Source organism: Ctenopharyngodon idella, chromosome 6 (assembly GCF_019924925.1).
Source record: "Ctenopharyngodon idella isolate HZGC_01 chromosome 6, HZGC01, whole genome shotgun sequence".
In the NCBI taxonomy this organism is placed as follows: Eukaryota; Metazoa; Chordata; class Actinopteri; order Cypriniformes; family Xenocyprididae; genus Ctenopharyngodon; species Ctenopharyngodon idella.
In genome coordinates this window covers 1,306,833-1,328,348 of record NC_067225.1, presented here as the reverse complement: position 1 = coordinate 1,328,348, position 21,516 = coordinate 1,306,833, and the positions used below count along the sequence as shown (strand labels likewise).

General features: G+C 38.8%; 1 protein-coding gene across 5 annotated transcripts; it reads left to right on the top strand.

Annotated features, from left to right (window-relative positions):
- The first annotated feature begins 4,472 nt into the window (after positions 1-4,472).
- Positions 4,473-19,626, top strand: rae1 (ribonucleic acid export 1). 5 transcript variants are annotated; one of them, XM_051896873.1, is made up of 13 exons: positions 8,669-8,917; positions 9,090-9,218; positions 9,307-9,411; positions 9,505-9,597; positions 10,292-10,378; positions 11,335-11,421; positions 11,841-11,912; positions 12,166-12,273; positions 13,901-14,007; positions 14,107-14,182; positions 14,916-15,110; positions 17,305-17,390; positions 19,218-19,626. In XM_051896873.1, coding segments are annotated over exons 2-13 (1,107 nt in total). In that variant the 5' UTR covers positions 8,669-8,917; positions 9,090-9,128; the 3' UTR covers positions 19,219-19,626. The 5 variants fall into 5 exon arrangements, with proteins under 5 accessions (XP_051752832.1, XP_051752830.1, XP_051752833.1 ...); XM_051896872.1 differs by lacking the exons at positions 8,669-8,917; positions 19,218-19,626 and adding an exon at positions 4,473-4,580 and having other exon boundaries at positions 17,305-17,394; XM_051896870.1 differs by lacking the exon at positions 19,218-19,626 and having other exon boundaries at positions 8,654-8,779; positions 17,305-17,394.
- The last annotated feature ends 1,890 nt before the right edge of the window (positions 19,627-21,516 follow it).

Sequence of the window (21,516 nt, the reverse complement as noted above, 5' to 3'; positions counted from 1 at the left end):
GCCTTGTGATACGGGAAGGTCGGTGACAAAGTCTATGGCGATGTGCGACCAGGGGCGTTGTGGAATGGGCAGTGGCTGAAGCAGGCCAGCCGGAGATTGATGAGGGGTTTTGGATGTTTGGCAGGCTGTGCAGTTGTGGACAAATTGAATGACGTCTTGGAGCATGGAATCCCACCAGAATTGGTTTTGGAGAAGGTTATGAGTGGCGGTGATGCCTGGGTGACCAGAACTGGGAAGGTCGTGAATGTGGTGCAAAAGTTTATCTCTTAAGGGAGCTGGTACAAATGTGCGGTCCGGCGGACATGCAGCTAGTGGTGCGGACTGTTCGTTGGCCTGCGTGATTTCTGACATTATATCCCACTGGACTGGTGCTAGGAGGAGTGTGTTAGGAATTATAGGTTCTTCTGTGTCCGATTTTTCTACCCGATCGGTCTGTCGGGACAATGCGTCGGCTTTAGTGTTTTTGGACCCAGGTCTATAAGTCACTTTGAACTGGAAGCGGGTAAAGAACATGGCCCATCGAGCCTGGCGGGGATTCAAGCGCTTGGCGGAGCAGAGGTATTCTAAGTTCTTATGGTCTGTGAGCACGGTGAATGGATGTTGGGCTCCCTCCAACCAATGGTGCCATTCCTCCAGCGCCGCTTTCATTGCCAGTAATTCTTGGCCACCCATGTCATAATTTCGTTCTGCTGCGGATAACTTTCTGGGATAGAAGGCGCAGGGAAACATTTTCTCAGGGGTACCCTGGCGCTGAGACAGAATGGCTCCGATGCCAGTGTTAGAGGCGTCTACTTCCACTATGAAAGGTCGGTCAGGGTCTGGGTGACGGAGAATGGGTGCCGTGGTTGAACCGTTCTTTTAATTCGTTGAATGCTTCATCAGCCTCTAGGGACCAGTGTAAGCGAGATGTCTGACGATTAGTCATGGAGGTTAGTGGAGCTGCAACACTGCTGAAATTGCGTATGAACCGCCTGTAGAAATTTGCAAAGCCCAGAAACCTCTGTAGTTCTTGGAGCGTGCGTGGTTTGGGCCAGTACAGCTTTAACTTTGCTATCATCCATAGTGACCCCGTCTCGGCTGATTACATACCCCAGGAAGGAGGTGGGGGTTTGGTGGAACTCACACATTACTGCTTTGGCGTATAATTGATGCTGGATAAGTCTTTGCAGAACAGCTCGGACGTGCTGGATGTGCTCCTCCAATGACCTGGAGTATGAGGATGTCATCGATATACACAATGACCCAGTGATTCAGCATGTCTCTGAACACGTCGTTGATGTAAGACTGGAACACTGACGGACTATTGGAGAGCCCGAACGGCATGACAAGGGTCTCGTAGTGGCCGGTGGTCGTGGAGAAAGCAGTCTTCCACTCGTCCCCCTCCCTTATACGAATGAGGTTATATGCACAGCGGAGGTCCAGCTTGGTGAAATACTTGGCCTGTCATAACTGTTCGAGAGCAGCGGGTACCAGAGGCAGGGGGTAATGGAACTTGACGGGGATGTCATTCAAACCTCGGTAATCAATACAGGGTCGTAGTCCTCCGTCCTTCACAAAGAAGAAGCCTGATGAGGCGGGTGACGTGGATGGTCGAATGAACCCCTTGGCTAACTCCTCAATGTACGCCTTCATAGCGGCGGATTCGGGCTGTGACAAAGGGAAGATTCTGCCCTTAGGAGGCGTGGTACCTGGTAGCAGTTCGATAGCACAGTCCCCAGGGCGATGAGGTAATTTGGTCGACTTCTGTTTGCTGAATGCCACAGCTAAATCGGCGTATTCGGCCAGGATGTTAAGCTTCTCGGGGTTGGTTTCGTTCAGCTTGACCATTTGAATTGGCAGGGGAATGACTGGTTGTAAGCAGTTCTTATGGCAGGAGGCGTCCCACTGCAGTATCTGTCCCTCCTTCCATGAGATATGTGGATTATGGGTTCGGAACCACGGCAGACCAAGGATGATGGGGTTGTTGGGTGAATGAATGACATAAAATTGTATGCGTTCGTGGTGAAGAATTCCGATCTGTAGTCCGAGTTCATCGTTGATGTATGCCACCCTTCCTCCTCCAATCGGTTTTCCATCTAACGCCTCCACTATTAATGGAAAATGGCAGTCTGTTAGGGGAATATTGTGTTCTTTAATGAAAGAAATTCCCAGCCGCACCAGAGTCCAGAAGGGCTTGCGTGGAAACAATTTGTTCGTTGACAATGATTTGAATGGGAATCTTGAGGCAGGTGGGTGAGTAATCAGATAGAATGGAGGAACTCACCGCTTTGGAGCTGGTAGGCGTGGGTCAAACCGGGCAGTTAATTTTGAAGTGACCAGCCTGACCACAGTACAAAGGTGCATTTGACGTCTCCTCTCTCCTCTGGTTGAAGCGGAGTGTAGCCCAGCTGCATGGGTTCGGGGTTTGAAGTGGTAGAACTGGCAACGCGTGTGGTGCGTCGTGAGCGGAGGAGATTGTCAATGTGAATGGAAAGTTCAATAAATGAGTTCAATGAGCTACCTTCATCCTGGCAGGCGAGCTCCGCTTGCAACTCCATGGTCAGGCCTTGACGAAACAGTAATTTCAATGTGTCTTCCACCCAGTTGGTTTGGGCTGCCAGAGTGCGAAACTGTAAAGCATATTCAGCCGCCGTTGTTTTGCCCTGAGTGAGAGAGCAGCTGATCGCCTGGACTTCGCCCCCCACGGGATGATCGCCTGATCGCCCCCCACGGGATGTTCAAACACCTCTCTGAATCGTTGTAGGAACTCAGCGAATGTAGGGAATACTGAGCTATCATCTCTCCAGACAGCAGTGGCCCAGTCCAGTGCTTTGCCGGTAAGCAGAGAGCACACGAAAGATATGCGACTGGTTTCTGTGGGATACAGAGAGTGTTGTTGATTAACATATAGTGAACACTGGAGAAGGAAACCCTTACACTTCGTTGGGGTGCCATCGAACTTCTCTGGCAGAGCCAGACGGGGGTTCACCGCTGGAGGAGCGGGAAAGGCTGGCATGGCGGGTGCAGCGAGTGGCGGCGTGACGACCTTGGCGGGATTGAGGCGTAGGCCTTGTAGCGTCTTTACCAGTTCCTCTGTTAACGATGTCAACCGGCTCAGTTGATGGTGATGCATCGCTAACTGATTGGCTTGAGCGGATAACTCGGTGGAAATCTGTGACCAAGCTGCTGGATCGCTGGATGGCAAAGTCTTCTGTAATGAAGAGTCAACAGGAAGTGGATCCATTTGCAGCTTTATTCACGATAGCAGAGATACAGACAAGGACAGAGCAATACCGTAAACAGGGACAGGCAGGGGTAGAGGCTGGCAGCAAGAATCAGAGATGGGTCACAGGCAAGGATCAAGACAGGCGGCAAACAATCACAGTCCAGAGTACAGGCAAAGTTCAGGGCAGGCAGCAGAGGTTCACAGATAACAAACAGTCCAGGTAATAACAAGCTATCAGTCCACAGAATAACGCTCAGAAATGACCACCGTAGCAAATCAAGACTTCGCAACAATGTGGCGTGTGTGCGTGTCTTAAATAGTGTGTGCGTGATGTAGTGCAGGTGAGAGTGCAATCAGTCCTAGGAATGAGGGCCTATGGGAAATGGAGTCCGAATGGCAGAGAGTCAATATTCCGGTGATGGCTCCCTCCAGCGGTCCGGAGGATGAACCGTGGGAGCCATATTCATGACAGTATGTGTCTCCCTCATCCACTTGTGATCCGATCAACCAAAACGCACCTTAATACCAGGTGGAAATGGGGCCCTGGCTGCAGTTATGGAAAATATTGGCACTGGAGACTATAGGGTTCCTGATGGTTTCACACCTAATTCTTCACCTTAATTCTTAAAGTCTTTTGCAGTTAACATCTTTTCCTCTCAATGACCCTGCTGCCCCAATGAGCATTTCTTGTCCAATGGTCATACCTTAATTTTGCAATTTCTATAGTATTGCATCCTTCACATGGGCATTTAATAATTGTTTTACTTTTTAGTGTGAGTCTTTTTTTTGGCCCATTTTACCTGTAAAAGAAAACCTTAATAATTATGCTCATCTGATAAGACGTTATTCACTTCCAGACCTAGATAACAATTGTATTTCACTTATAAATGATTATATACAGTATATAATAATAGTTATTAAGATTGACGTGGTTTGGAATTGGTAAAATGTGCTTGGAAAAAAATATGATCAGAATATCAACTTGCATAATGTGATAACTGTGAGGAGTTATTAAGCAATAACAGATATGACATTTTGCAAGTCTATATTTTGATCATATTTTTTTTTCAAGCACATTTTGTATGATTTATTAGGTACACCTGTTCAACTGCTCATTAACGCAAATCAGCCAATTACATGGCAGCAACTCAATGCATTTAGGCATGTAAATCTGCTGAAGTTTAAACTAAGCATCAGAATGGGGAAGAAAGATGATTTAAGTGACTTTGAACGAGGCATGGTTGTTGGTGCCAGATGGGCTGCTCAGAGTATTTCAGAAACTGCTGATAATGGGATTTTCATGCACAACAATGGTTTGAAAAAGAGAAAATATCGTGGCAGTTCTGTGGCAGAATATGCCTTGTTGATGCCAGAGGTAAGAGGAGAATGGCCAGACTGGTTTGAGCTGATCAGCTTTACATATGTAGCATGTGGTATGGGAGCCTGTTATGCACCAAATTATGCCAATTTATTTCTTGGTTTATAGGAAAATGATTGTTTATCAATATAGTAGCAAAATGTTATTGAGGCACTACGTAAAATTTGTTAGAAAAGAGCACATGCATAAAAGAGAAATTAGTAAGTCACCTATAGAGCAAGAAGAAAACCACAACCTGGCTTTACTAGACTTTAAAGGGCTTACATAAATGTGGCTCTTGCAATCACTACTGTTGCAAAATAAAGTAAGTTAAACAGTTTAGGACAGGGGTGTCCAAACTCAGTCCTGGACGGCCACTGTCCTGCAAAGTTTAGCTCCAACTTACCACAACACAACTGCCTGGAAGTTTCCTGTATGCCTAAAAACCTTGATTAGCTGCAGTGGCGGAGCCAGGATTTTTTCATAGGGGTGGCCAGACAGGGGCCAGCAACCAGTCTGGGGTGGCACAGAAATCTTCATTATTTCAACATAAAAATGAGTCTGACTATAATTTATTGGACTGTACCTACAACACAACTGAACACAGTTAATTTGTACTTAATTGTAATTGAGATAGTGAATTAGATCATGTAATGCTGAGTGAATATGACCATTTAAAAAAAAAAAAAAATCCTCACCTACAGGCACCTTCCTCACATAAAGGGGCTCACACATAGCTAAATTTCAACTTGTTCATCCAGCTTGTTCTGGTTCTCAAAACCCTCAATAGCTTGTTCTCCATTGTTGCATCTTCATGGATGAGACATCCAGATAACTACATACTGTAGTGTAGTTCAAAGATTATTTAACCTTCATTGAATTTTATGTATAATCAATGAACTCTTCAACAATTCTGAGTTTGTCTGTTCCAAAAACTAACCGAAAAAGTAAACACTAAATGTTTAACTTTCTATATTGTCAAAATAAATAATTGCAACAGTTCTATCATACCTAAATTAAACTCATTACAAAGAAAAAAAGTGTTCTATTTTGAATTCCCATTTGCAAGAATGTGAATAAGGGCGGAAGTCAACAGCACATACAGTATCTCACAGAAGTGAGTACACCCCTCACATTTTTGTAAATATTTTATTATATCTTTTCATGTGACAACACTGAAGACAACATTTTGCTACAATGTAAAGTAGTGAGTGTACAGCTTGTATAATAACTCAACACATAGCCATTAATGTCTAAACCACTGGCCACAAAAGTGAGTACACCCTTAAGTAAAAATGTCCAAATTGGGCCCTATTAGCCATTTTATTAGCCGGTGTCATGTGACTCATTAGTGTTACAAGGTCTCAGGTGTGAATGGGAAGCAGGTGTGTTAAATTTGGTGTTATCGCTCTCACTCTCTCATACTGATCATTGGAACTTCAACATGGCACCTCATGGCAAAGAACTCTCTAAGGATCTGAAAAAAAGAACTGTTGCTCTACATAAAGATGGTGTAGGCTATAAGAAGATTGGCAAGACCCTGAAACTGAGCTGCAGCACGGTGGCCAAGACCATACAGCGGTTTAACAGGACAGGTTCCACTCAGAACAGGCCTCACCATGGTCAACCAAAGAAGTTGAGTGCACGTGCTCAGCGTCATATCCAGAGGTTGCGTTTGAGAAATAGACATATGAGTGCTGCCAGCATTGCTGCAGAGGTTGAAGGGGTGGGGGGCCAGCCTGTCAGTGCTCAGACCATACGCTGCACACTGCATCAAATTGGTCTGTAGGGCTGTCGTCCCAGAAGTAAGCCTCTTCTAAAGATGATGCACAAGAAAGCCCGCAAACAGTTTGCTGAAGACAAGCAGACTAAGGACATGGATTACTGGAACCATGTCCTGTGGTCTGATGAGACCAAGATAAACTTATTTGGTTCAGATGGTGTCAAGCGTGTGTGGCGGCAACCAGATGAGGAGTACAAAGACAAGTGGGTCTTGCCTACAGTCAAGCATGGTGGTGGGAGTGTCATGGTCTGGGGCTGCATGAGTGCTGCCGGCACTGGGGAGCTACAGTTCATTGAGGGAACCATGAATGCCATCATGTACTGTGACATACTGAAGCAGAGCATGATCCCCTCCCTTCTGAGACTGGGCTGCAGGGCAGTATTCCAACATGATAATGACCCCAAACACACCTTCAAGACGACCACTGCCTTGCTAAAGAAGCTAAGGGTACCTAAACCCTATTGAGCATCTGTGGGGCATTCTCAAATGGAAGGTGGAGGAGCGCAAGGTCTCTAACATCCACCAGCTCCATGATGTCGTCATGGAGGAGTGGAAGAGGACTCCAGTGGCAACCTGTGAAGCTCTGGTATACTCCATGCCCAAGAGGGTTAAGGCAGTGCTGGAAAATAATGGTGGCCACACAAAATATTGACACTTTGGGCCCAATTTGGACATTTTCACTTAGGGGTGTACTCACTTTTGTGGCCAGCGGTTTAGACATTAATGGCTGTATGTTGAGTTATTTTGAGGGGACAGCAAATTTACACTGTTATACAAGCTGTACACTCACTACTTTACATTGTAACAAAGAGTCATTTCTTCAGTGTTGTCACATGAAAAGATATAAAATATTTACAAAAATGTGAGGGATGTACTCACTTGTGAGATACTGTAAATGTAAAATTATTTTATGCATTTAAATGTGATACATTTTTGTTTGTACTTTATACATTAACGCAAAATTTGCATCTTCTAGCACAGTTCTCACATTTATGCATTAAAAAATTACATATCAGTACTGTGCCTTATATTGTGATCTCACATAGCAGAATATTTTAGTCCAGAGACATGTGACGCATAGCTATATATAACAAATACATGCATGCATGCATAGTTTTAACGCAGCTTTAATTAACGACAGAACTACGACGTTGCATACTCGTAGTTTCTTTTGCGCTTTATTTATAGTGAAATAAGCCTAATACACAGTGCGCCGTATTTGTGCGTGATTGAAAAGTGCGGCTATCGGCTGACACGACAGGAAAGTAGGCTACGTTTTTTTTTTTTCTGAGTTTTACTGACATAGATCTGACCGCAGATATCTAATAAGGACAACGTGTTTCTCTCAGCATCTGACAAGAGTGTCACCGGCTTTCACACACGTCTTTCAAAATAAAAGTGGCATCATAAAAAAATGATTTTACGTTTGGTGTTGTGGTTTCTTTGACTGCACACATTGCGACCCACCAATTTAGAAACACTGACGTAAGCTATAATGTTCGCTGTTCACTGTTGTTCTACTGAAGCTCATTCGGCACCTGTAACGTTATCCTTTCCTTTCCGCGCGAGTTTGACTTGAGCCTGGGGCTGAGGAGAAGTTGGATTGCGCGTCTGAAAAGTCTCTTTTTTGTGGTCTTAAGAGACGGCTCTGCGTTTAAATAAACGCAATTCTTGTCAATTAAAAAGGAGACCGAAACAGCAGTTGTGAGCGGGGTGGCTAACTCCGCCCCTGATGAGCTGGTTCACGTGTGTTTAACTGGGGTTGGAGCTAAACTCTGCAGGATGGTGGCGGTAATGCACTTAAATGTCTGCGATCCGCCGTAAAGCAAGAAAAAGAAAAAGAACTCTGCAGAACAGTGGCCCTCCAGGAGCAGGATTGGACACCACTGGTTTAGAAAATTATGTTTTTTATTTATTTATCTTTTATTTTAAAGACAATATGTGGTGTATTAGGTTTGGTTGTTTTTAGAAGAACAAAGCAGTGCTTGAAGGACAAGTTCTCAAAACATAAAAATGCTGTTAGAAATCAGAAAAAAGACTACCCTATGGCAAGTTATTTGCAAGTAGCCATGCAGCCAGTGTCATAGTGGCAGCAATGGCAGCAAGCCTTTCTGAGACTTTTTTGTGTTTGTATGTTGAACCCAGAAGAGAGGACTTTTTGCCAAAACGCAGCAGTCTGCATTCTAGAGTATATATATATATATATATATATATATAATATATTATTCTTTGTTTTCGACTGAAATTTTGTGATGGTATAAAAAACGATAATAAAAATAAAGATATTGATTTTGAAACCAACGGATGACGTCATCAAAGCACGTCCTCAATAACTAAGCGACGGAAGTGCATTTATCAGTGTGTGTGTGTGTGTATCGTTTCTAAAGCGGGAACCGGTTTTTATGGGAGTAATCAAATATTTCCGCGGCAGTTAGTGAGTTTAGCTGGTTAAATATTTTGAAAGATTATTTCCATTAATGTAGATGTCGCCCAGGCCTGTAATTTAATAGTATTTGCTGAAGGCTATTAAAACCTATCGCACGGTTGATGGTTGTATGCATGTAAACGTGAGGTAGAATTTACGGTTTAACTTTTTATAACCTGATTATGTTGATTAATTTTAGACACTTTCAAAATAGTAGCGGTTTGTTAACGTTACCATTAAATTGACTTGAATTGGTGTAGGTATTGTAGTTGATCTTTGTTGTCACGTGTTAATACTATGTTGTATGTTACGTGTATAGGATCTGATTCATTGTTTGATCAGCTCTTAACGGACTGAAATGAGTTTATTCGGGACGAACACGGGCTTTGGGTCTGGGGGAACAGGTGTATTTGGCAGCACCACCACAGATAGTCATAATCCAATGAAGGTGAATATAGAAATATAATATCTTTACAAATATTATATTTATATTATATATGTGCATGTTAATTCAATTGTGGTGTCGTTGATAACAGGATGTTGAAGTAACATCGCCACCTGATGACAGCATAAGCTGCTTGGCATTCAGTCCTCCTACGATGCCTGGAAACTTTCTCGTCGGAGGCTCATGGGCCAATGACGTAAGCCTCCTATAATAAATACAATTTTTCACTCGCGTTTCTTTCTGTCAGTGTTTTTATATATTAATACAACATTGACTGTAATATCCTCAGGTGCGGTGCTGGGAGGTTCAAGATAATGGTCAAACTGTCCCTAAAGCCCAGCAGATGCACACAGGCCCGGTGCTGGATGTCTGCTGGAGTGATGTAAGAACATGCACACATTATAAATATTAGTGGGTAATTTAAAATCTTAAAGACTTAAACCAACCAACATTCTTCACCATAAAGTCAGTTTTTTTTTTTTTTAAGGAAATGAATGGGAATCGCACCCAACTGGGCACATTTTACCAAATGCACAAATCATTGTTGTGTACAAACTCAGAAATGGAGACATGCACTGATTAACAAACAAACTTCTCATGCTGATTGCTCAGATTAGACATTTAATTTAAACAATAAAAGAGACTCAGATTAGACCGTACATTTGTACAGAATAAAGACCTCAATACTGCCTCTGATCCTAGGCTGTTTTATGTGTTTTCTTTATTTCTGTTGTTGGATCAGAGGTGGCATAGAATTTTGAAATGGCTTTGCGTTTTTTTTTTTTTTTTTTTTTTTTTAATATAAAGGAGATTCACAAGAATTGTTGTAATCCAGTTAGGACTTCCTAAATCGAATAGAGGTTGTTAATGATTCTAGATAAGAGGTTGATAGATTGTTGGACTTTTTTATTTTTTTTTATGAATACAGTTCCTGTCAGAAATTTAGTTGTACACAAACAAAAGTTTTAAAGAATATCTTGAACCAAAGAAACCAGAGTCCTATTTTCCATATTCTTTTTATTACTGACATGATGCGTCATCTTACCCGATTCTGCTTCTGTTCTTTGTATTAACAGGATGGCAGTAAAGTATTTACAGCCTCCTGTGACAAAACTGCCAAGATGTGGGATCTGAACAGCAATCAGACCATTCAGATAGCACAAGTAAGCAGTTAATTTGTGTTCATTTTATATTCTTATGCTTCTGTATAATGGGTGTCATGGAAATTCCCAATAATAATCTTCACCACTGTCAATTCAAACAACCTCCAGTTGTCAGTATAATACAATACAATACTGCAGTACCAATACAATACAATACTACAGTACCTTCAAGGTAATTCCCGTCTCGAATATAATACATTACTATAGTATCAATACAGTACTATAGTACCTTTGTGGTAATTCCCGTCCCAAATATAATACAGTACTACAGTATCTCGAGGTAATTCCCTTTTTGAATACTTCTAATACATTTCCAATACTTTGAGGTAATTCCCCTCCCAAAGTAAGGTGACGGCATCCCGTCAAGAAGCTACCATCACTACCTCAATCACACGTGAGCACACAGGTCTTTAGCATCTATACACTCTCACCGTCCTTCTCAGGTGTACGCTGGTCCGACACAGGATCATTAATGCTAACTCCGAGTTGCAGCCTCACCCTGAGGGCGACTCTATAGTCTTCCAACACTATCACTGTCTCTTTTGAGTGTAGAATCTTTAGTACTTCTGTTCCTCAGCTGCGTAGCAGCTGTCACGACTTCCAAGTTGCTCTTTGTAGAAATGAAGTTTTATTTACGGCCGGGAGATCACTGGTCACAACAACCGAGTGAGTCTCCATGAATAGAAAGATACATGCACGTTTATGTTGAGTAAAAATCAATGTCTTCTTCACTGTGATTTGTTCTGGTGATTGGTTTGTAATGATCTAAGCTAATCATATGACATATAAGCATCCTTAGTCTGCATTTTCTGTACATTTCATGTTGACATAAAATATTTCTATCACATGGGCTATTGTAAATTATTAGCAAAGCCCATAGCATACCTTTTTGTGTATTTCAGTTATGTTGGTTTACAGTATGATTAACAGGTTCTACAACCTTTTCCTTTGACCAGCATGAAGGCCCAATCAAGACAATTCACTGGATAAAAGCACCAAACTACACCTGTATTATGAGTGGCAGCTGGGACAAAACACTAAAGGTGCTGGAACCCATTTTTGAAGTCTTTAGGGTTGCACTGTTGAAGTAAAATCTAAATACTCATATGGCCTAGTGCATCTTATTAAACCACAAAGAGCATGCCAGATTCACTTTTTCACAATGTATTTAAACTGCAATCTTTTAGTGGAACATTGTCCATTGACAGTTCTTTTTGTTCAGTTCGGTTTGACTTGATCATAAACAAATATTATCAAACTGGGCTTGCAAGTGTGCTCAGATCTTTTTTTAGTCCCCTGTACCTTAAGTTGTAGTTGTTAAACGTTAATTATGTCACAGTTTAGTGTGCAGTATTTGATAAAATAATTGCAAAATTATATTAATTTGACCAAATATTGCAGCCTTTGTCTAGAGTAGATTAGCAACTGTTTCTCTACTTCTTTTTTTTTTTTTTTTTGACAGTTTTGGGATACACGTTCCCCAAACCCTATGATGTCCCTGCAGATGCCAGAGAGGTGTTACTGTGCAGATGTGGTAAAGGAGTGTGATTTTAATGATTTGTTATAGTATCAATTTAGAAGGTTCTCTGTTCCTCTCACTCTTACAAAGTAATTGATAGCTTGAGTTCATTTTGTGTTTTGTGTACTTGTCTAGCAAAGTGAACCTCTTTCTATCTAAACATCTGAGCACTAACATTGTGCAGTACATGGTATATAACAATTTTTTTTTTTTTTTTTTAATGAAATTAAATCTTGAAAGCCTTTTATGCATATCTCTTTGTTGTTAGGTATATCCAATGGCTGTTGTAGCCACTGCAGAACGTGGTCTTATTGTTTACCAGTTGGAAAATCAGCCTTCAGAGTTTCGACGTATAGAGTCTCCTCTGAAGCATCAGGTTCGTATTAGTTCATTTGTGAACACAATTTTTTGAGGTGATTGACTAGCAAATTTGTGACTGCAAGTTTTTGTCTTAGGAGGATAATAAATATTGTTTAAATTGGATTTTTGCGTAAAATACAATTTTGAAGACAAAGGGAATTTGGTATTACTTTAGCAAAAACAGCCAAAAAGCCGACAAACGTAGAAGGACTTGAATAATTTTTTTTTTTTCTTTCTTTTTTCTTTTTTTTTTTTTTTTTTATTATTTTGGTTACAAAGTTCAACAAGGAAAGGAGCTTGGACACATAATAGATTTCTTACCAAAAAAATGCTTTATTTAGAGGCCAAATGCAAGGACAAAACATTTTCGATTCGAAAACACACAAGGCTGATAATGTGAATTGAAAATGCTCTGTCTTGGCATTTGGCCTCTAAATTAAATTTTTTTTTTTTTTTTTTTTTGTAAGAAATATTCTATTATGTGTGCAAGCTTCCCTGCTTGTTGAACCTTATTACTGTAACATAGAAATTAGAATAATAATAAAATTCTTTGTATATTCTTTGTATAATGTAATGTGAATCTACAATGTACACTGCAATAAAATCTGAAAACACCGTACAGTGATTAGGTCATATGCCATAAAACATTTTTTTTTTTTTTTTTTTTTTTTTGTTAAAATCAGTTTGCTCATGGCAATTCAATTTAAATATACAAGTATATGTGTGTGAAATTTAACAAATGCACAAAACATGAAATCCTGAATTCTATTTTTTCTTTAAAGTCTGTGTCATTTTAGTGCTTTCTAACAACATTTGAGAAGTAACTAGGGCTGGGTTAAAAAAAAAAAAATTTCTTGATTTTAATCTATTCTCATTTTTATGTACCAATATTGATTCATAAATCCTAAGAATCTAACTTTTAGTGCTGTTTTCAGTTGTTGAATGAACAGAACATTGTAGCGTGCCTCCCATCCAATAAATCGCAATAAGCTTTATTTTTGTTATGAAACAAAGTCTGTCCATTTTATGAAATTCAAACAATAAATACTGTTTGACGCTCTTTAATGTGGCATGGCAGATCGCTGTGTACCTCAGTTCAAGCAAAGCGCATGAACTGATCATCTTTTCCACTTTACTACTAGTTACAGCATGAAATAAACATGAATACACACCACAAGGTATGTTAAAAGATACAGTACAATTTACAGAAATCTGTATCATGTCACATGTAATCCCTCAGTCAGTATTTCAACGGCAGAAAGATGTCAATTCTCATATCTTGTAACCATCTGTTCCTTGCCAAGTTTGAATATATGGAGGCATGAATTAAATTTGAGATCTGCAGAGGAAGATTTTTGGCAAAATAACTATTTTAATTGTTTGTTTTGTGTGAGGAATACAATTGTATGGCTTCAGGCGACTGAATATAGCACATAAGCTTTGTGGAACATTTTTCAATTTTGGGCAGTCTCTCAAGTTCACCAACATCTCTGTAGTTGCCCTGCACTTCTGCTCTATCATGTTTTTGTGTTGATTTCTTGCCCATTTCACCTTTTTATATAATTTTTTTTTTTTTTTTTTTTTTTTTCTTCTCTGCAGATACTTTTGCAAACAGTGTATTAAACTTGTGTTTTGTTTAACAGCACCGCTGTGTGGCTATCTTTAAGGACAAACAGAGTAAACCTACTGGTTTTGCACTGGGCAGCATTGAGGGCCGAGTTGCCATTCACTACATAAACCCACCTAACCCGTGAGTCTGTATCTGATCTGGTTTGTAAATTGATCAGATAATACAGTAACACTGACTATGTATGCTATATTTTTATCTAATATATATCTTTTAAACCAGAGCCAAGGACAATTTCACCTTTAAGTGCCACAGGTCAAATGGAACCAATACTGCCACACCCCAAGATATTTATGCTGTGAGTATTCTAGTTTTTGTGTACTTTTTAAATGCAAAGCAGATTTTGCTTGTATGTAGTCTAGTCCTCTGACTTCTAAATAATTTCACTAAAAATTATAAAAACGGAAAGATTTTTATAATTGAAAAACGTGCAATGTAAACCACCTGCATTAGTTTGACTTTGTAATGTCATTAAATCATTGAAAAATATAACAGTAAGAGAATAATAATAGAATAATAGATCAGAATTTTTAATTGAAATAAACAAAAAAAGTAAATATTTCAGTGATGCTTTGGATGAACAGCATATAACAATGCCAATATATAACAGTTTTTGACAGTGCCTCACAAGCTCAGCTTCTTGTAAGCTACGTCTTCTCACCGGAACCGCTGAAAAGCGGTGCTTTTCTATGGTGAGCAACTTCTATGTTGGGCTTGTTCAGACAGTGACAGTCAAGAATCTGAAGAACAATTCAGTGTAATTGGCGCTTTATAAAGGCAAATCGCCAAACCGCTATTCACACACTTGAACGCCATTGCAAAACTTTTTTTTTTGTTTGTTTTGTTTTGTCCTGCTGATCTCCCGCGCTGCCCCCCACACTTTGAGAGCCACTGGTCTAGTCTAAGGCTGGCCAATGTTGCAATATCAGACGATATTAGTAAATAACACTTCTGTACAACTGAAGGAAAAAACTAATTTGCCTGTTGTTGAGCAAACTGAAACAGTCTTGTTGTTTGTTTCTCTGTTGTAGGTAAATGCTATCTCCTTTCACCCTGTCCATGGCACTCTGGCGACAGTGGGCTCTGATGGGCGCTTCAGTTTCTGGGATAAAGATGCTCGCACTAAGCTGAAGACCTCTGAACAATTAGATCAACCAATAACAGCCTGTTGCTTCAATAACAATGGGAACATATTTGCCTATGCCTCCAGCTATGACTGGTCTAAGGTACATTCTCAGTGTCTATTTAACATTTGTTTATTATTAACTTCAGAAATATTATGAGAGTTTAGGACAGTAATATAAATTATCTGATCTTTTTTCTAACATCAACAAACAAACCTAAAATCTAATTCAAAGACAATTGAAGTATAAAAAAAATTGTAGTTTAATATTAGTCACTTAAGATATCTGATAGATTAAAGGGTTAGTTCACCCAAAAATGAAAATAATGTAATTACCCGTAAGACCTTCGTCCATCTTCGGAACACAAATTAAGATATTTTTGATGAAATCCGATGACTCAGTGAGGCCTCTATTGCCAGCAATGTCACCGAACCTCTCAAGATCCAGAAAAGTACTCAAAACAGTACCTATGAATGAATTTCTTCTGCTGAACACACAAGAAGATATTTTGAAGAATATGTGTAACTAAACAGTTGACCCCCCCCCCCCCCCCCCCCCCCTCCCCCATACTATGGAAGTCAGCAGGGCCCATCAACTGTTTGGTTACTGACATTCTTCAGAATATCTTCTTTTGTGTTCAGCAGAAGAAAGAAATTTATACAGGTTTTGGAACAACTTGAGGGTGAGTAAATGATGACAGAATTTACATTTTTGGGTGAACTGTCCATTTAAACAAAAGAAAGAAGTATGACCATGGTTGGTTTCCATGGTGACTCCTGGGGCCTGTACCATGAAGCCGGGTTAGCTGGCTAGCCAGTCAAGTTTCAGATTAGTTTGTGCCAATCCTGGGTTTTAGGTACCATGAAAGTGACTTGGCTTTTAGCGGTGTTCATCGCCATAGTAACTTACAATCCACAGCTAACCTGCTCCGGGGCAGGTTATGTTCTGGGTAAGAGATCTCAAACCGAAATTGGACTAATTAGATGTGAGCAAAGTGACACTGACACATCCAATGCAATAAAGTCCCTCCCCCAGTTTCTCTTCCTCCAAATTAAAGGTCACTATATAGTAAAAACAAATATTTAACGATGAAATTGTCTTGCTTTAATGATTTATATAATTATATTATGATTTTATATATGATTAAAATAATTATATGATCTATATTTCATTTCACACAAGCAATTTTAAGTTAACAGTTGTTATTAAGCATTTTAAATAAATATTAAAATATACAGATCATATGTAAGCTGTAGAATCTACAGATATCTCTTTAAAAATGACTACATAACTTTACATGTTTGAGCCTCTATTGCTGTATATAATAAACTATATAAACACTTGACAATTTTCACTTGATCTGATAGAGCAAGATAATTTCTTTTATTTGTCCTTTTTCATGGGCAAGTTTCTTCTTTAGTGTAAATGCATTTAAATTCTTAATTTTCTTCAGCAAAAGAGTTATGAATCGCGTTGACTCTCTCGCGAGAAGTAAATCACAGTTTCTTTCTGTTGCAAGGCATGTGATTGGCTGTTTGCCACTGATGTCACGCATTCATGTGCACGCGCTCCACAAACTCAGGATCAAAGCCTGAGTTGACAGAGAAAGTTGATGATCAGCATCATGGTACCAACAAAGCCGGATTGGAGTGGTTTGGTTTTGTCAACTTGAAACTAATCCTATAACCCTGAGTTTGTTCAACTACCATCATGGTACAGGCCCCTGGTTTCGGCACTCTGAAAATTTCTTGTGTGTTTACTGTGAACATACTGTGTTGACTGAACTTTTTTGGAATCAGAATACCTAGAGTAAGCAAGGTTTAGGTTAAACGACTGAGATTTCAGGGTATATGTGACCGTAAGTTACTAACCTTGGTTTTTGGAACACACTCCTGCTGCTTTAAATCCTCATGTCTTTGAAGTCAAGTAGGTTCTGTTTGGATGTCAATGTTTATTGTTCATCAGCTGGGAAAAACCTGTTTTGAAAGTGACTCCAACGATTTTGTTCCTCTGTGTCGTTATCGTTATAGTTGTGGTTTGGACATCCAATACTCAAAGATTTTAGAATGATTAATAACTTTTTATAGTTATCATTATAGTTCTGTCCTTGGTGTGAACGGGCCCTTAGAATGTTGCTTTTATGATTTGGTATTATCTTTGGTACTTTACAACTTACTCAAGTTCTCATGTTTTCATCCTTATTGTAACTGTGTCTGTGTCTTTCTATTGAACTCAAGTGACAACCAGTGTGACCTCTGCTCACTTTTTTTTTTTTTTCTTCTGCTTTGTTTAACAGGGACACGAATATTACAATCCCCAGAAAAAGAATTACATCTTCTTGAGGAATGCGGCTGAGGAACTGAAGCCTCGGAACAAGAAATGGTGAGAGCGGGATATCCATTACCATGGAGACTGTCTTTCACCGGGCAAGGGCCGGTGTGCTTCCTGACTTGCACTGACTTTTCTTTGTGTGCTGTTGTGATGCTTTCTGAGTCCTTTGGTAGCTCATGATGGATAAATAAGTTGTTCTTAGCTTAGTGGGATAAATTCTGAAGGAGCATATAATCGTTTATAAAATGGTATATATAAAGGAGATTCTACTTCAGTTTGAAATTAAATGTTCAGGGTTGAAGTGTATTACACATTGAGTATAATGGTGAATCATTTGTTTACTAGTTTGTTTACTAGTATAAAACAAAGCCGTGTTAGGAAAGTAACTATTTACTAGGACTGAACCTTTTTGTTTTGCAGTGCTGTAGTAATCTTCATAAATCTAGCTGTGATGTTTCCATTCTATTTCTTAATTCAGTCTATTTTAGTTGTTCTCAACCAGAACCAACCAGAACCAGAGCAACCAGGGCTGCTAGGATCCCTCAGCAAACTTTAAATGGAGCCATAAGATGATAACTTAAATTATTTAAAATGAGTTTTATTAAACTAAAAGAAAATGCTAGAAATTAGGATGCACATCATACGCTAACATATATCGTATTTTACCTGTCCACTCAATTGTTGTTTACAGAAGAATATACAGTTCTTGAAACTTCTGGGCTTTTAAAATTTTGTACAGATTTTCCCATGCACATATTGGGATAAAAAAACAAAACAAAAAACTTGCCACTTGGGCACTCTGAACTGCGTGTATTGACTCTCTTACTGGTTTGTATGCTATAGGTGACTCCGTTAACCAAGTAATGAATTGAAGAAAATGATTCAGTAATTCCACTTTTAATTTAATGCTTCAATTCTTATGCATGGAGTTAAGCACTTAAATCTGATTTGTTCATCTAAGAACTTAAATCTAATGTAAATAACTGAAAAGGCATAAGCTACAAAACAGAAAGATTTGTAATGGATGCTTTACTTTTGAATGATTTTTCTCCTGATCTTCTGTAGAGAAGTGTATTTAATTATTTTTGGCTTTCTTGGCTTAAAATTAAGCTTGAAAAAGTTTTCAATTTCAAAAATTTCATTACATCAATCTGCGTTGCACTTAGCTTGTTCAATGTTAGATGGCTTTGCAAGACAGACCATTGGTCTTAAGAAACGTCTGCTGTTGGCTGTCTGTATTGGTCTGATGCAGTACAGCCACACACAGATGTGATGGTTTGTGGTAGCATGTACAGATCTGCCAAGCATTGTGCAGTGCATTGATATGAGAAACCATGAAATATGAAAAATTCAGCAGTGTTTAGGCTCAAGTAGGATGCAAAGGAATCAGTATTAGTTTTAGAATTTATATTACATTGCATGTTTTCATTTTTTTTAATTTTTTTTATTTAAGGTCTTTTAGGAATCCACCTTCCAGCAAAAATTCCAGCAAAAATATTGAAATATATTTTTACTGTAATACAAGATAAAGGCGCTAATTTAAGAAAATTACATTTACTTAAATTAGTGCCTTAAATTGACTAGTATCAGGTGTTTGGGTGACTGTGTGTGGATATTATATGCAGAGGAGGATATATACAAATTTTGGTCTCTGCTCTACTTATTAGATAAATCTCTTAATACAGGAGAGTGATCTGTAAAACTTGGAGCCGTTGGAATTGGCCTGTCAGAGAATAAAGATGTATTAATTAAGCATTATGCCTCTCTTGACCATGTGTAAACTTTACTTTTGTTCATGGGGAACACAAAACCAAAAATAAATCTGATTTGAAAAGCAGAATGCTGTATTGACTGACGCCTGCCCCTCCTTGTCTTTAGATTCGTCAAGCTTCACATCACATCTTGGAAGACCTGCGTTAATGTGTAAATATGGGAGAGACCTCAATTTGGCTAACACCTGGACCAATGGCATGGCAATGCATATTTTTTATGGACCAGTCAGAAGGGGGCCAACTGCTCATAAGCAATGGTGATGTGAGCAGTGGCTTTTGATACGAGTAAGGAAGCCATGCTTTAGCATTTCTGGTGTAATTGATGTACCTTTTTTTTTTTTTTTTTTTTTTTTTTTTTTTTTTTTATTAATATTTCATGAAGTTCTTCATTATTTGCAGCTCTTTCTTGATACTGCCTTACAAAGGAAATGCATTTTTACCTTTGCTTGTCTCTCTCTGCTTGGTGTATAATCAGAATATGTAACGAATAATAAATCTCTCAAGCTTTCTCTGCATTTTGACATTGCACTTGTCTCATTGTCTTGTAAGCGGGAATAAGATGGACTTAAGTACATTTTATTTTTTATATATTATATATATATATATATATGAGTGCACAACAAAAATGAGTACACCCCTCTGAAAATTCAACAATTACTCTACTTAGACATGTTCTTTATAGATATAATGTTCCAGCAAGTCTGCTTGATCAGTTACCAAAGAAGTATGTCAAAATTGAGGAAAATAAGATTTTCTTAACCAGGTGATAAAATGTTGTGTTGCAAAAATGAGTACACGCTCCTGAAAGTTACTAAATAAAATTGTTCTGGTGTAAGTTAAAGGCAATTTTTGATCTACAGTTTAGAATGTTGAACCAAAACATTTAAAGAGAAGTAATTTCTTGACAATTAAGTGTTATATAGCCCATTAAATCATTCTCAGACTTAATACTGACAACAATGGAGCCACTTAGTTGAGAACTGTCAGGAGACTTATTTCTTAGCACAAAAGAGGACAGTGGTGCAAGAGGATTACCAAATCATTGTTTCAAGTGTGAATTTAACAAAATTAACACAGAAATTCAAAAACAAATGGACTTGTGACAAGGCCCCTGAAATTATCAGGCCTTCATTTTAAACTTTCATTAATGATGATTTATCAATGCTGTGATGAATACACACACCATTGTGAAATGTAATACAAAAACTTGAAACAAGATGCTACTCTCTCCTCATTCCCTGCTTTCTTGGGCATTTTTTTCAACATGACAATGCTGATATGCATTATCCCAAGGTGAAAAATCTTCTGTGGGCATGTATTTCACCCAGTCTTAACACTTTTGAGCACCTGTGGTGGATTCTGTAGAGACGAATTGAGCAACACTCCCCATTAAAGATCAGGGGCAATTAAGGAGGTCATCATCCAGGTGTTAAACAGGACAGATGTGACAATTTGACATGAACTTGTCAAGAAGGGTCAGAGCAGTATACTTAAAAATTATGGAGGACATACTAAGTGCTAGAATATTATACATTTGTTGAATTAAATCTAGGGTGTACTCATTGGCTAATTTACTTATTTTACGGATATTAATGACATATTTCTCTGTTTTTATTAAGTATATGTTGAATACATTTCAGTTTTGCCATCTTTCCATGAATTGTATTCATTAAGAAAATACATATTCAGTGGAGGTGTTCTCATTTATGCTGTGCACTGTATACACACATACAACTATAGTCACTGAGAAGGTATTTCACATTTTTATTATTATTTTGTAATAATGTGTGAAATTGCTGAAATTTGGTAGTTTTGCATAAACTTACTTTTTTCTGTATTGAAGCAGTAATGTTGAAAAAAGTTTAAACCATTCAACTATTAAAACTTCTATTAAAAAATCTTAGAATTCCTAGACACCCTCATGAGTGAGTCAAGATCTGTTAAAGTGCCCTTGTTATGCTATTTTAAAGGTTCCTAATTTTGTATTGAATGTCTCCTACAATAGATTTACATGCATCAAAGGTAAAAAAAACCCCCCCACATATATTGCAAATCACCTCATTTCTCAAAGAGCCTAAAAGTCTTTGTTAATTAAAAGATTCAGTCTCTCCAAACCCCTCTTTTCCGCCAAACTTCCTAAACTTCCCAAAATACTACATTCGCCAGGCTGTCATTAACATGTGACCTACCAGCTTCAGTTACATCGCTTTACTGCCATTCACAAATCCTCTCCCGTGGACTCATGGAATAGTTAAGTGTCTATCATATGCACACTTCAGAATCTCGCCGGACGTAGTAGGTCATCCGGGTACTTTTTGCCTACTCTTTTATGAGTACTGTGAATTCGAACATCTACTTCTACTTCTTTTGTCACATACTGTTTTTTGCCTACTATATAGTTTAGG